Below are 13,849 nucleotides of genomic sequence, written 5' to 3'. Positions count from 1 at the left end.
GAGCGGTGCAAGGAGATGCTTGGGGATGATGCTGAACAGGGGAGATGCTCAGCTGAATCCTAGCACCTCTCTGGGGCATGCCTGGGGCTGACATGTTCCCGTGTTTGGTGTCACTCCTGGAGTGCCTTTCTCTTCCAGATCCAGCCCCCTCGCCCAGAGCTGCCCCAGGAGCACGGCAGCAGGTGATGGCCATCATGAGACCGGGCCCTGAAGATGGTAAGGGGGTGCAGGTGTGTCACCAGCCCAAGGACAGTGCTGCCCTCCCTGCCTAGGGGCCAGATCCAGCTCTGGTTGAGGCCACTTGCCCTGTTTTTGCTGGAACAGTCCATGCACAGGGTGGGAGAGGCTGCTTGAACCTCTGGAGCTCCCTGGTACCCCTCACACTGAGGAAACGCCAGTTTTGTCCCTGGTGTGGGCAAATGGCCCAGCCACAAAACAGAGACCCCAACGAGGGGACACACGGTCTGTGCTGCCTTGGGGGGGTCCCCAACCCTGCATCCTCAGCATCCTCAGCTGTAGCTGTGCTCTCCAGCCTCCTCAGAGCCCCAGCTGGACCTGGGGAAGAAGATCAGCACAACACAGGACCTGATGATCGAGGAGCTCTCCCTGCCCAACAACCGCGGCTCCCGGCTCTTCCAGCAGCGCCAGAAGCGCGTGCAGCGCTTTGTCTTTGAGCGTCCCAGCGGCTCCAGGCAGGTGGGTCTGAGGCCAGCCCTTCCCTGGCCCTTGCAGCCTTTCCAGGGAAAGAATTCCTGAATCCTGCCAGGGTCAGTGGTCTCTCTGCAGGGCAGCCATGGTTGGCTGACTGCTATGCAGAGGTGAGGGCGGAGGAGAGATGTCCTGGTGGGCTGGGCATGGAGATGGGCAAACATGGGGTTCAACATCCACCAAAGAGGGGGATGGTGCTCATCCCCCTCTGCACCCACTGACTGTCTCCTGCAGCTCCCAGGGCAAGGGGCAGGCGGCTCCCACCACCCAGGGAAAGGTGGTCCAGAAGGAACGGTGAATGAACACATGGTGAGTAGATGGAGGAAGCTCTGAGGTGCTTTCAAGCACCCCCTGAGTTCCAGATGGGGCAGGGGGAGCTCCCCCTGTGCCTGTTAACTCTCCCCTCCACAGGCAGGTGAGAATGCTGGGGGCCAGGAGAATTATCACTCCGAGCTCCACGTAGCAGCATCACCCCAAGGTGGCCCCCCAGAAGTACCCAAGAAGTCAGAGAAGGTCCTGCACATGAGCAAAGTGCTGAACCCCAGTGCCCTGGCCCCAGGTAAGTCAAAGCTTCCTGCACCTGAACCCAGCTCTGCTGTGATCCCAGCAACATGGGGCTGGAGGCAGTGAGCTGCTGCTTGCTCAGGGGTCTGCCCAGCCCTCCCCCAGAGATTCTATGTGTACAAATATGTATGTGTAGATACAGAAATATATATATGTTACAGATACTCATTCCTGCCCCAGTAACAGGCCGTGGCCATGCAGAGGCCGGGCTGTTCCCAGCCCCCTGGCTCTGGCCCCAGCACCCACACTGTGTCTCTCCCCTGCACAGGGTACTCCAGCCCCCTCAAAGAGATCCCCCATGAGAAGTTCAATGCCACTGCCATCCCCAAGGGCTACCAGTCCCCATGGCAGGAGCTTTTTGGTGACAGGGACAATGCTGTGTACAGCAAGAACCCGCCGCCCATGAGACCCCCTGCGTGGGACTTCAGGAGCTTCAACAGGTAACAGGGGCTGACACCACCAGCCACAACAGCCCTTGGCCAAGCCCTTCAGTCTCCAGGAGCACCCACCATCCTGCCAGGGAAATGTAACCATTGATGTCCTCTTTATACCCCAGAGGGGCTCAGGATGCTCCTTTCCTACTCAGGAGCTCCTCTGTGGCTCCCTGCTGCCTCCAGCAGCTCTGCCCCAGATCTCCTCTCAGCTCCACTACTGGGCTCACACAGCCTTAAGCAGCTTGATCTCACGGGGTAACCTCAGGGATGAAATTTGGGAGGACCGATTCTTACAAACATGGCCCTGTGGAGTAGGAATCACTCCAGTTCCCAGCTGGGCACAGCTCTGGGCTGCATGGAGGAATGACACAGTGCCAAGTCTCTTTCCTAATTTCCTTAAGGTATTCAAGCAGCTGCTGGAAGCAGTGGGGGTATAAGGTTAATCTTCCCACAGAGTGCTAAGAGGTCACCAGATTCCTTCCAAACACCTGCTGGAGCCCAAAGCCTCCAGGCCAGGGCAAGCTCCCTGCCCTGTGGCTGCTTCTGGGGGAGCACAGCTGGTGCCCCCTCACACCCCCAAATTACACTGGGGTCAAGGGTGGGACCCTGGAGAAAAGGCTGCCAAGACAGATCTCCTTTCTGGAAAGGAGTTTAGTGGGGTCCAGGAGATGGAGATCTGCTGGTAGCAAAGCATCAGCAGCCCATGGCAGAACGAGGAGAACTGAAGTTTTAAGCTGAACATCATCCCAGGGAATCAGCAAAGAGTCTTGTCTGTCCTCCTCCCTGAAAGCCTCTGTGATGAGGATGGAATTACATTGGCTTTGGTGGCCTGGCCAAAGTCATCTTCCAGTAGCCAAGTTCCCACTGGAGTTTCCCCCTGGGACATAGCACTGGTCCCCAGCAGCCCATGTGCCAACAGCAGCAGCAGCTCCCCAGGGCTGGATTTGAAGCGTGCTGTGCTTTCAGCACTTGGCAGAAGGGGCTGTGAGGGACCACAACCCCTCCTTGTGGGAAAAGCCATCCTAAAGGGCAGAAATGAGCCTGGTCACCACCGTCCCTTTGCTGCTCTCCTCCCCCTCAGCCCTGGGGCTTTGCCATGTGGCTGTCCTTGAGGAGTTAGAGCCAAGGAGGGGCTGCAGGGGGAGGACAAGGAGCTGCTGCAGACACTTGGCTCTTTTCTTTCAACATTTAGCCATGTTTCTGCCTCAGGATTTATTTATGGACAGGGACTGAAGCAAGGGCATGTTTCTGAATAATACTCTACCCTGTACCATTTCTCCCCTCTCACACACTGCCTTTCTATTTTAAGTCTTCAACTGTAATTTAATACAGATGGATGCTAATTTAACTCCAAGCCTCTTGCCACCTCCTCTAATTCTTCAGTGAGGCAGGAAGATTCAGAAAGCGAATCTGCTTTTAACTGGGCTTTTCACAATTTTCCAAGCTTTTAAATCACTTCTCAGTTCAAATACCAAGCCACAGACAAACAAACTTTTTGGAACAAGCTGGCTATCGAAAAGCCAGTGGTCTTGCCTAAGGCTAGCTGAATCCCAGCACAGCTCTCATGGGTCACAGAGCAAGGGCAAGTCCACCATCTCCACAACAACTGCGTTAAAGCAGGCTGATTTATCCACAATTTAAAATATTCAGACTGATGCAAAAACCTGGGCCACCTTGCTAAGATGTGCTGCTTTAAGAGAGAGTGAAAACCAAGCTTTGACAAAGACTCTCTTTTCCCAAAAGAAAGTTCCTAGAACAAACTTGTCTCATTTGCCTTTCCCCTCTTATTGCAAAACAGTGCCACGTTATCATGTTCTAGCTGTGCTTCCCAAAGCAAACATTCCCAGTTTTGCCTCACTGATAACTCAGCCCCCATGTGCTGCTCCAAAACCAACATTCTTGGCTTTTTGGGGGCTGGCACACTCTTCCCCAGTCCCTTTCCACATTTCTCCAGAAAGAGATGACAGCTCTTGCTCCACACTGCTCCTCCTGTTAGTCATTGTTCCAAAAGGCAGGATGGAGGCAGGGCCAAGAGAGCTGAAAGTGCTGGTGTGATCCAGAGCAGTGTCAGCCCCAGCCCTCTGCAGGACACAGGAGCTGCAGATGAGGCACTCTCAAGACCAGGGGTTTGTCACTGTCACTGGTCTCTGAGTCTAAGCCCTTCCACGTGCAGAACACTTCCACCAACACCCAGGCATCAAACCTCACTCTTCAGGCTTGAGTTGAGGTGGGCTCTGTACCAGAGAACCACCCCAGTGGGCTGGCAGGGCTCTAACAGTGTCCTGGGGAGGAAGAGGAGGGTTAGGCAATGCAACAGGCATTGCTACATTGTGCTGGGCTCAGTAAGTCCAGACTTGTTTTTTTCTAACACCTTCACAACACGGCCAGCCTCTCTTTGTGACTAAGTGTGCTTCTCCTTGTGCTGCAGGACCCCAGCCCCGTTTGACAGGGCGTTGGTTGGTGAGCTGTTCTCCTTGCCCACTGTGGAGCTGGATAACCTGAGTGTGCTGGAGGCGATTTCCCACAGGCCCAACTTCAACAGGGTGGCCCAAGGCTGGGTGCGGATCCTGCCGGAGAGCGAAGAGCTGTAGCACGTGTTCCCTTCCCCATGGCCACGGATGGTTCCCTCACTGGACTCAGACATGCTCACAGGGGAGGGGAGGGAGGGCAGGAATCCTCCATGTAAGCTCAGCTGGTGGGCTTGGGTTGTCATCTTTGAGTGGGGTTTGAATGAGCTCGAGTGTGGGACCATTCTGAGCTCCCCTTGCAGTCAGTGCCAAGCCAACCAGCCAAGCCCTGGCTGTTACTCCAGCAGATCCCTGCAAGCTCCCATACAAAACATCCCATACAGCCTGTCCTCTCCCCTGCCTCGTGGAAAACAGCAGCACCACCAGCTGCAACACACCAAAGCTGCCTCACTGCATCCTCACTGGCACACGAGACCTGCTTGCACAACTGGTGCTTTTGCAGAGAAATTCCATCTTCAGGACAGCTCTGCATCTGTCATTGCAGTCAGGGCGCAGAGAGGAGGTGATAATGGAAGAGCAGTAATAAAACAAGTTACTTGAGGCACTGGCATGTTTAAAGCAGCTACCTTGAGCTTGGCTGGACAACAAGAACAAATGTTTACCAACACAGCACAGCCATGATAGAGGGGAGAGGAATGCTGGGAGTTGGAAACTTGTGCTCTGTTTTCCAGAAGCTACTGGCTAGCACTTGGCAGCTATTTCCCCTTCCTACTGCTCTTTGCATGCCTTGCTTGAACATCTAATCCAGGCTCTCTGAGTGACTTATGACAGGTTTGCTTCATGTAGTTGGTCAATGATCAGGCCCTGCAGAACCACAGCAGTGTGAGGATGTGCCAGGATGTTCTGGTAACTTCCACACCAGTGGGAAGGAAAAGCAGCACAGCTGTGCCTCCAGAGTAGGCACAGGCTTCCCTGGGAACGTGGAAATCAGCAATGAGGATCCAACTACACCAACATTTCCAGCAGTGACACACACTGGGACATGCAGCTAACAACAGCCTACAGTCACCAGAATACCTGGGGAACCCCATTCACAAAAACCTCTGACTCAACACAGGCTTCCTTCAGTTGCTTTTGTCAGGTTCTTAACATTACCCTTTCTTATACTCCCAAAAGCACCAGGATAAAAGTTCCTTTTTCCACCACTGTGGTTAAATGGGGCAAGTAAACGTTGTGGTAAAATTGCAGTTAGCAGCTGCCTCATTTGTGAAGTTTGTAACGCTGTGCAGAGCAAACCCCACGCAGGGATTCTGCTGCCACAACATATCATTCAGGTGGGAAGCTTTCATTACTCAGTTTCCCACAGAAGCAGGAGGGGGCAAGCAAGCAGAAAGAAAAATGGTTTGTTCCTTAGAAACAATAAATCTGTGATGTTTAATTGCTGCTCTGTTCCAGTTCCATTTCTCTCCTCTTTGTCCAGCATCTGCAGAATCCAGGCACCCTGGGTTACTGGCTGGTTACTGGAAATAATAAATAAATTGGGATGATGTGAAGCCTCCTGCATGCCAAATCTGTCACAGCACTCACAGGTCCTGGCCACAGACACTCTGGACCAGAGCAGTGCAAATGCCACAGCCCTCTCCCATCCACCAGCATGTCCAACACACCCTGGGTGAGCTCTCCCCTGACAAAACCAGATTTACCCACACCCAAAGCCCAGCTCTTTCTCCAGAGAAAGCCAGCCTGTGGTGCCACAAGTTCTACTCCTCCTCTGCTTTGTTTTCTTGTCTTTTCTTAACCAAGAAGTCAGGAAAAAGGAGGGAGGAAAATTCTGTAAAGTGGTAAGGCCAAGCCATGGGTTTGGCAGGTCTGATGAACTCGTTTTTCAACTCTTATTCAGTCCTGGTTTAATACCTCATTAGAATAATACATCATTAGTTACCTGACAGAAAAGTCTCTGGTTACATTTTTACAGTCCATAACATTCCAACTGAGGATATCAAAATGGCTTGAAAAGGGTTTGGTTTTGTTTTTCCAGAAGTTTATTTCAAAAGTGTGCTAATGGGATACACAGATAGCATTGCAATTCTGGTACCCCAGACCCACAGACCCCTGACAGCCCTTCTGTCTGTCCCCCACCCACCCCCCACACTAATAGAAAGACCTGGGACATATCAAGAACCCGATTATAAGTGGAGACACGGAGCTGAGCTTGCCCTGTGGCTGCAAGCAGGGAAATAAGGCATCTCTAGCTCACCCACAGCTCAACATATGGTGCTACCATGGTAACTAGAAAATAACATTTACTTCAAGGATGAGGGTGGCAGGACGTGCTAGGGGCTGCTGTGCTTTCCTGCGTGGGCACCCATCCTCTGGGGATCCTGGGATGGGTAGTGGATGGGGCCTGGGGCTCTCATGAAGGGAGGTGGGGGCCCCATGGCGTGGAACATGTGTGGTCCAAAACCTGCAGAAACAAAAGTTGGCAGCTTCAGGCAAAGCAAAAGAAAACCTGATGTGTGTGTACTGTTGCTTCAAAGTGCTGATACCACAGCTGGCTGACAGCTGTGACCCATAAATGTGCACATCTCCCATCTCCCCAAACTCCTGCCCCTCTTTTCAGTACAACTAGGGCCAATCCCTACCCAATACACATCCTTACAAATAAAAGCTGATGGGGGGACTGGGCAGGTGTCTGTAATAGCCATCTAAATGTTTCCTACTCAACCACAGAGCAGACCAGATGCATCTGTGAGAGTCCAAAATTCCATTAAAAAGAAAAAAAGTATCTCTGGATAGATATATAGAGAGCCAAGGACATGCCAGAATTCAACCATCTGCAAAATTACCCTTTGAAGTTTGGGTTAATGTGGCATTTACACAGCCAGCAAAAGCACTGAGTAGGTCTCAGTACCAGTAACCAACGTGCCTGGGAATTTGCAAGCAAATACCAACCACAACAGGCAGCTCAGTTCAATTAAACTGTGCTGACAGCTCAGTTTAGCTCATCCGTTTACACTGTGTGATCAGGGATGAGGAAAATCAGCTCAGGGCATGCATCAGTAGTGCAGCATGGCCTGGCAGGGAGGAAGAGACTGTCTAACACTGAATTTCACACCCCCTCTGGAGGGGGAGGCACAGGTACCTGGAGGTGGCGGTGGAGCGATGCCAGGAGGGGGTGGCAGGGCAATGTTCACCACGGCTGAAGGGCCACTTGGAGGTAGATTGAAGTAATTTGCAGAAGCCTCCTCTTCTGCAGCTGGAGGAGGGGGGAGGGCTGCAGAAAAAGTACATATAGTTATGGAAAATCTCTCAGGCAAGACAAGCAGAGGTGTCTGCCTTCAGAGATGGAGCACAACCCACGCTTTCACAAGGACAAACTGTTGTTACTATTTGATGTATGAACTGGAGTGAGAAGCTGAACTGCCCTGAAACTCCAGTCACCAATTTCCTTCATCTGAAACCAGCTTTGCTTTGTCCATCATACAACACTCACTGGACACTGAAAGCGTGGGTTGCAAGTATCTGTGAGCTAAGTAAGTTGAATTCAGCTTTAACTTTTCACTCATCACATAAAGAACTCTCTTTTCATCAAGGATCTGCTCCTAGACAAAGCTCATCTCCCATCCAGCTGGATGTGCTGCAAACCTCCTGTAACTGCTCTGGGCTAACCACAGCCTCCACCACCCTGAACTGTCACTGCTCCTGGAAGTTTAACAGCAGTCTCACTGGTGGAAGTGGGTCAGCATTAAGTGTTTCAGGGATGAATACAACTCTCTTACCTCCAGGAAGTCCTGGAACTGGCTCCAGCTTTATCCCCGATTCTGTAGTGCCTTCCTTGTCCTTTTCTTTTCCTCTTGCTGCCTGGGACCTGAAAAACAGACAAAAGTTTGACAGCAAGGATGAGAAAAGCAGGATAAGGAGATATTTACATCACAGTGGCTTCACATTATCTATTCCAGATCTATTTCTTCAGGCCAAAGACGAAAAACTCACAGAACATCAGACAGATGGTACCAAGTTTGCAAACAGTGTTTAGAGGAGATGGACTAGGAGCAAAGCTACCAAAGCTCATCCATAATCCTCAGCCAAGAAATCCCTTATGCTGTTTGCGTCATCTCCAAGCCAGATCCCATTGTAAAAATAAAACCAAAATGCAAGAGGACCCCAAATATTTACCAAACAAGTATCAACTTCTGCATAATACCCAATCCTGCTGGTCAAGACTGTAAACTGAGAGAAGAACTTGCAAATCCTCCAGGCTTCCTGCCCCCACACTCACCTTCCCCATTTGACATTGAGCCTGCGGCCGTTGACGATGAGTTTGTTGAAGGATTTCTCAGCAGCCACCTCTGCAGCCTGCCTGGTGGCAAACTGGATGAAAGCACATTGCTGCCTCTGCACCACCGTGATCGTCCGGATCTCCCCAAACTGGTAGAAGTGATTTCTGTATGGGACAAAAAAAATTATTATGATTCCCCACTCTCCCTAGCCACAGGGTATACAACAGGTGAGATAGGATGCACAGAAACTTTCTCTTCTCCATTTCCAGCTCGAACTAATAATTAGAAATCAATAATCAATCAGTTAATGATAATTAGCCCTCCATGCAATTATGGAGCAATTAAAGCTCTGCAGCAGCTTCTCTCAGTAGCTAGCTAAAGGATACAGGACCTCCTTGTAAAAAGGGTTACACAGTATCCCCAACAGCACAAAGGGATGACTCATCTTTAAAGAGATACATTTTAATCAAAGCATTTGAAATGTGCCTGCTTGTTCTCCAACAAGCTGGCACTCCTCTGCACTTGCCCACCAACCAGTTCCCCATTAGAAAAACCTGAAATCCAGATTTATTTTTGTTCCTCACTTGAAGAGTCATTATCAAAGTGTCAAACAAAAAGGCAAGGTCAATACAAATTCACCAACACACCTGAGATCTGATTCAGTGATGGTATCTCCAAGCCCTCCAACATACAGTGTAGTAATAGTCTTGTCCTCAGGAGGATCTAGACGAGGCATGGTTGATGCTCGTTTCAGAAGTTTGTCAGCCACAGGATCATTAATTCCATAGTAACGATCCTTGATGTTCTGGTCAGCCAGAGGATCATCTGGATCTGTTGGTTTCTCATGTCTAAGGTTCAGCAAACAAAGCACTTTATAACATCAGGCATGACTGAATGGATTAAAATTACTGTAGCTGCCAGTTTCCCTTCTCAAAGCCTCGGGTCACTTATATCCTTAACCCTGTCCACATAAACATGCCAAAATGGAACAAAGCCCTGAAGACTTCAGCTGCAGCCAGGACTGCGTCAAGTTCTGAATGAATAGTGCTTCTGACAGCTCAACACTCAGCACTACAAAACACAAGAGCTGGGTTTGAAACAGCCTCTTGTTCAAATACAAAGATCTCTGCTTGAGGGGACTGACGCCACAAAGGGGAAAAATTGACTACACAAGAGAAGAGCTGCAGTCACTGCTTTGGCAAAGGACGCAGCCAACCAACTTCTCACAAACCAACTTCCACCACAGAGATTCATTTGCTGGCACTGGATGCAAGTGCTGCCCTGACCCAAATCACTGTAGTGTCTCCTGCCCACTGCAGCATCTCCAAGGGAAGCTGCATCTGACTGTGGTGCAGAGATGGACTGTCCAAGCTGTGTCTGTACCTGTAGGGACACTCCTCTCCTCTCTTGCACTCTCCTTTCACCCAGAAGGAACAGATGTGAGGACGGTTGCGTTTGTAGTATGGAGTGGTTCGGGCCAGCTTCAGCAGCATGTCACTGGTAGAAGTAGCTTTTCCTAGTGCACCAACTGGTCTGGTGCCATCAGAATTGGCTATCTAAAAGCAGGCAGAACACAAATAATTGTGTGTATATCAGCACTGAACACTAATGCACTGAATCAGATCAAGCAAGTGGTTTTAAGAGAAGCTAGGTCACTGCTGCCCTTTCCTCCCCACATACAGGCACCCAAAAACCATGATCATGGCTGGCTCACTCACCTCTCGCTCCATGTTCTGGGTGTAGTATTCTTTGTTGACATCAGATTTAGGCATTTCATCCTTAAGGGAGAGTCCTGCATCCCGGACTTGGATAGGCAAACCTAAAATGAAACAAAAAAACCCCAACCAATCCATATGAAGAACAAGCTGAAAGAGCAGAAAGAGTGATTTCTGTAATGTGCAGTGATCAGAGGTAAATCATCTGCTGCTCAGGGAAACCACTCTGCCCTTGAACCTCTGAAGAGACAAGACCTGCTCATCTCAAAGACTGTGCAGTGCCAATTACATGCACACATTTAAAATGATTCCACCAGCTCCCATTTCAGAGGGCAGCTCCCTGTCCTGGAGGAGGTTTTTGGGTACACACCATACTCCAGGTCGAGCAGGCAGGTCTGACAGACATTCTTCAGCTTGCTGCAGGTCTGGCACACTTCTGTCTTCTTGAAGCGCATCCGCACGCCGGGGCACCAGCGGAACACCGTGAAGGGCCTGGCACAAATCTGGGACACAAAGGGGGCACTTGGTTCACTCTGCACACAGCTGCTGTCTGCTCCTGGCCTGGAAACACACTCCAAACTCATCCAGCCTCTCCAAACCCATCCAGCTTCTCCAAACCATAAACACAACTTCTTGGTCCTAAAGCTAAGACTCAGAGCTCAGGAAAAACTCTCATTTCTAATTGGGGTTTTACTTTGACAGGAATAAATGTTAGGGAAGCTGGTTTTTTTGTTGTTGTTGCTGTTTTTCTTTTTATTTATTGCATTTATTTATTTATTTATTTAAATGCAGATCTACTCAAAGATAAATAAATTCTCTTTGACTCCAGGTGATGTCAGTGTGGAGCTTCTAGAGATGAATTACAATGATGGGTACATCAGACACCAGCACAGCAGCAACCTGGAGGAGGTTATGAGAGCTTTGGTGCAGAAGAATGATGTTCCCTCTTATCTCATGGAATGATGCATTTGCTTCCTCTGCAGGTACAGCTTGAGCTCATAATACAATCTCAGTATGTGCAGACTCCAAATTATACCTTTTCTCTACCTCAGATGAAAACTGATAAAAGGGCAAAAACCTCCTTTAATTTCCCTCAGTCCAGGCAACACTGAGTATTTTTTGCTCTTGGAAATAACTGTGGCTTATTTCTTGGACAGCCAACACAAATCACCAAATAGCATGAATAACATTCACAGTAAAACCCAAACTCCAGGTATTTTGCACTTCTCAGTAAAAACAAGAAACTCACCCAAGAAAACATGGATCATTTAAAATCCTGCAATAACTTCATATATAGTACAACAGTATTTGCAAGACCTCATTCTGATACACATGAAAACTTGTTTAGACAAACTCAGGACTTGCTCAGTTATTTTACCATTTTAGAACCAACTGACTATGTCTAACAAGCACAGCAGACCGACCTAAAAATTTAAGTAGCTACATAAATATTTTAAGTTAACCTAGATAAGCACTCTTCTGAAGCTGACAGGTTTTTCATCATTAAAACGGATTGTTCCTAGATCTGCACCAATTTCGACAATCTTTCTTCAAAACACACAAACATACCTTGCATTCTTTTCCATATTTTTCTTTGGTCTGAAATATAGAAAAATAAAAATGAAACATATCATTGATATGATAACACAGTAGGTTTTTTCATATTTCTGCTGCATTTAGATACACTCATCCCTATGTATTTGGTTTACACCTTGGGAAGTCAACAGGACAAAAAATAATAAATTCTAAATACTCTCAATGCACTTTTGGTTTAGAAACTTTCAAGTCACAGAGTACTTCAAGTCCCACCTCCTGTACTGATGAAAGGTGAGAATGAAAAGGAGCATTATCAGCTCTTTTTAAGGAAAGGTGATGTTACATTAAATAACCCATGGAAACAAACAGGTTTAGAAATATCCCCCATAGTAGCACTAGAGTTCTGTTTCATAAGAACAACCCAATCTCTCTCCGAAAATTTGTGGAACATGAATATGAAGGAGATCATGTCAATGTAGGTCACGGGCAACCAGGGCAGGCAGAGAAAAGCAACAGAACATGGACTGACTCACCCTGCACAGAGCAAACCCAGGAAAACAAACAGGAATTTAAACTACCTTCCTAAGTCACTTTTAACTTAATCTTAGAGGTGCATGTTTGTCACATTTTAGAAACTGCACTAATTAGAATTTGAGCAGCTCACAGCTCTCCATGTTGGAGCTTGCCAATACTAAAATTTCATTTTCTACCATTTTCTGCACTCCAGACACTGGAGTGGATCATCTTCTCTCCTTTGTGATTGATTTGTTCTCAAATCACACCCCTAACTGTGATATTACACACCAACAACAGCTGAACCAGATCCTGTTGTGCAGAACCAGCTGTTCAGCAGTGTGTGTTCACTTCAGCACCTCCTCCTGTACCCAGCCCTATTTCAGACCCCAAACCCAGTTTTAGGGCCAGCACAGAGAGAGGGAAGGGCAGCAGGGCCCAACAAGCACCTACCATCCGAATGTAGGGATTTTCTCCAAGACACGTCTGGCACAGGATAGGGAAGTCCTGAATGGAGCAAGAAGAAAATCGGGAATTTGTAACAAGCTCTGCCTCCACAACAGCATTGAAGTCACACTATGAAAAATTATCTAGCTTAACTCAACAGATGATTAAAAGACGCAAATGGATTCAGAGACACTGGGAGAGCTGCAAGCCACAACCCAGGCCCAAATTACTATAATCTGGTCGCTATTGGAACTTGGAGTAAAACTTAGAATAACCAAGTAAAAATCGTGTTCTTGAGATGTGAATCTGTCAGCGCCCGGACTGCAGCAGGCGACACCGCCCCCGTTATCCCTCAGCAGCGATTGCCTGCACTGGGTCCGCTCTGGGGAGGCTTCGGCAGGAAGGGACGCGGCCAGGGGCACCCGAAGGGCCCAGCTCAGCCCCGCAGCCGCTGCAGCCCCTCAGGGCGGCGCGGGGGAAGGAGCGGCGGGCAGCTCGCTCCCTTTGGGCCGCGGGGAGAGCCGGGGAACCGCGGCACAGCCTCAGCCGCAGCTGGCGGGTCCCCAGGGCGGGTGGCAGGTCCCAGGGACGGCAGCGGGTCCCCATGGCGGGTGCCAGCCCCGGGGCCGCCTCCCCGCACTCCGCCCGCCTCGCGGCCTTGCCGCCCCCCGCACTCCCGCGGCGGAGCCGAGCCCGCCGGCCCAGGCCCGCCCCTCCCGGCTGGCCCGGCCCCTCGCGGCCGTCCCGCTCACCGCATCCTCCCAGTTCTGCCGGTTGTACGTGTTGGAGCCCAGCGATGTGGACATGGCGGCCCCGCTCCGCTGCCGGCAGGCGGCGGCCGGAAGTGACGCCACTTCCACCAGCGCCGTGACGGAAAAGGCGGGCTGAGGGAGCGGTGACGTCACAGCGGCAGGGGGCGCTCCAGGCACGGCTGAACGGGCGAGACCACGAGAAATGAAGGGGGGGAGGACGGGGACGAGACCATTGGGAACGGACGGGGGAGCCCCGCCTTTTGTTTTGTTTAAATAACGATTGTTTTGGAATAAGAGGCAGCGCACAGAATCCGAGAGCCACGTGTGGTTTATTGAAGGTCACTACACGACGTCAAGCACAAGGCAACAGGCGCCTGTCGGGGAGCAGGGACAGAGGCAGGGACACGGCAATTCCTTTCCTATGGCCTACAG

At 50.0% G+C, this 13,849-nt stretch overlaps 2 protein-coding genes across 2 annotated transcripts; one reads left to right on the top strand and one right to left on the bottom strand.

Annotated features, from left to right (window-relative positions):
* The first annotated feature begins 185 nt into the window (after window positions 1-185).
* Window positions 186-4,297, top strand: MYOZ3 (myozenin 3). The gene is made up of 6 exons (XM_054288233.1): window positions 186-216; window positions 533-696; window positions 943-1,017; window positions 1,120-1,267; window positions 1,541-1,712; window positions 4,135-4,297. The coding sequence occupies exons 1-6, from the start codon at window positions 186-188 to the stop codon at window positions 4,295-4,297; spliced, it is 753 nt and encodes a 250-aa protein (XP_054144208.1).
* Window positions 4,298-6,291: 1,994 nt separating this feature from the next.
* Window positions 6,292-13,501, bottom strand: RBM22 (RNA binding motif protein 22). The gene is made up of 11 exons (XM_054287896.1): window positions 13,418-13,501; window positions 12,672-12,725; window positions 11,739-11,768; window positions 10,540-10,672; window positions 10,173-10,273; window positions 9,838-10,010; window positions 9,102-9,302; window positions 8,454-8,618; window positions 7,954-8,042; window positions 7,317-7,448; window positions 6,292-6,638 (listed from the first exon to the last, which is right to left on the bottom strand). Exons 1-11 carry the CDS (start codon window positions 13,469-13,471, stop codon window positions 6,508-6,510), a joined length of 1,263 nt encoding a protein of 420 aa, XP_054143871.1. The 5' UTR covers window positions 13,472-13,501; the 3' UTR covers window positions 6,292-6,507.
* Between the last annotated feature and the right edge of the window lie 348 nt (window positions 13,502-13,849).

The sequence above is a fragment of the Melozone crissalis genome, unplaced genomic scaffold (assembly GCF_028551555.1).
Source record: "Melozone crissalis strain CALT ecotype California unplaced genomic scaffold, PUWL_Pcris_2 ptg000061l_1, whole genome shotgun sequence".
In the NCBI taxonomy this organism is placed as follows: domain Eukaryota; kingdom Metazoa; phylum Chordata; class Aves; order Passeriformes; family Passerellidae; genus Melozone; species Melozone crissalis.
The sequence above is the reverse complement of the archived record's forward strand: the minus strand, read 5'-3'. Positions and strand labels throughout refer to the sequence as shown.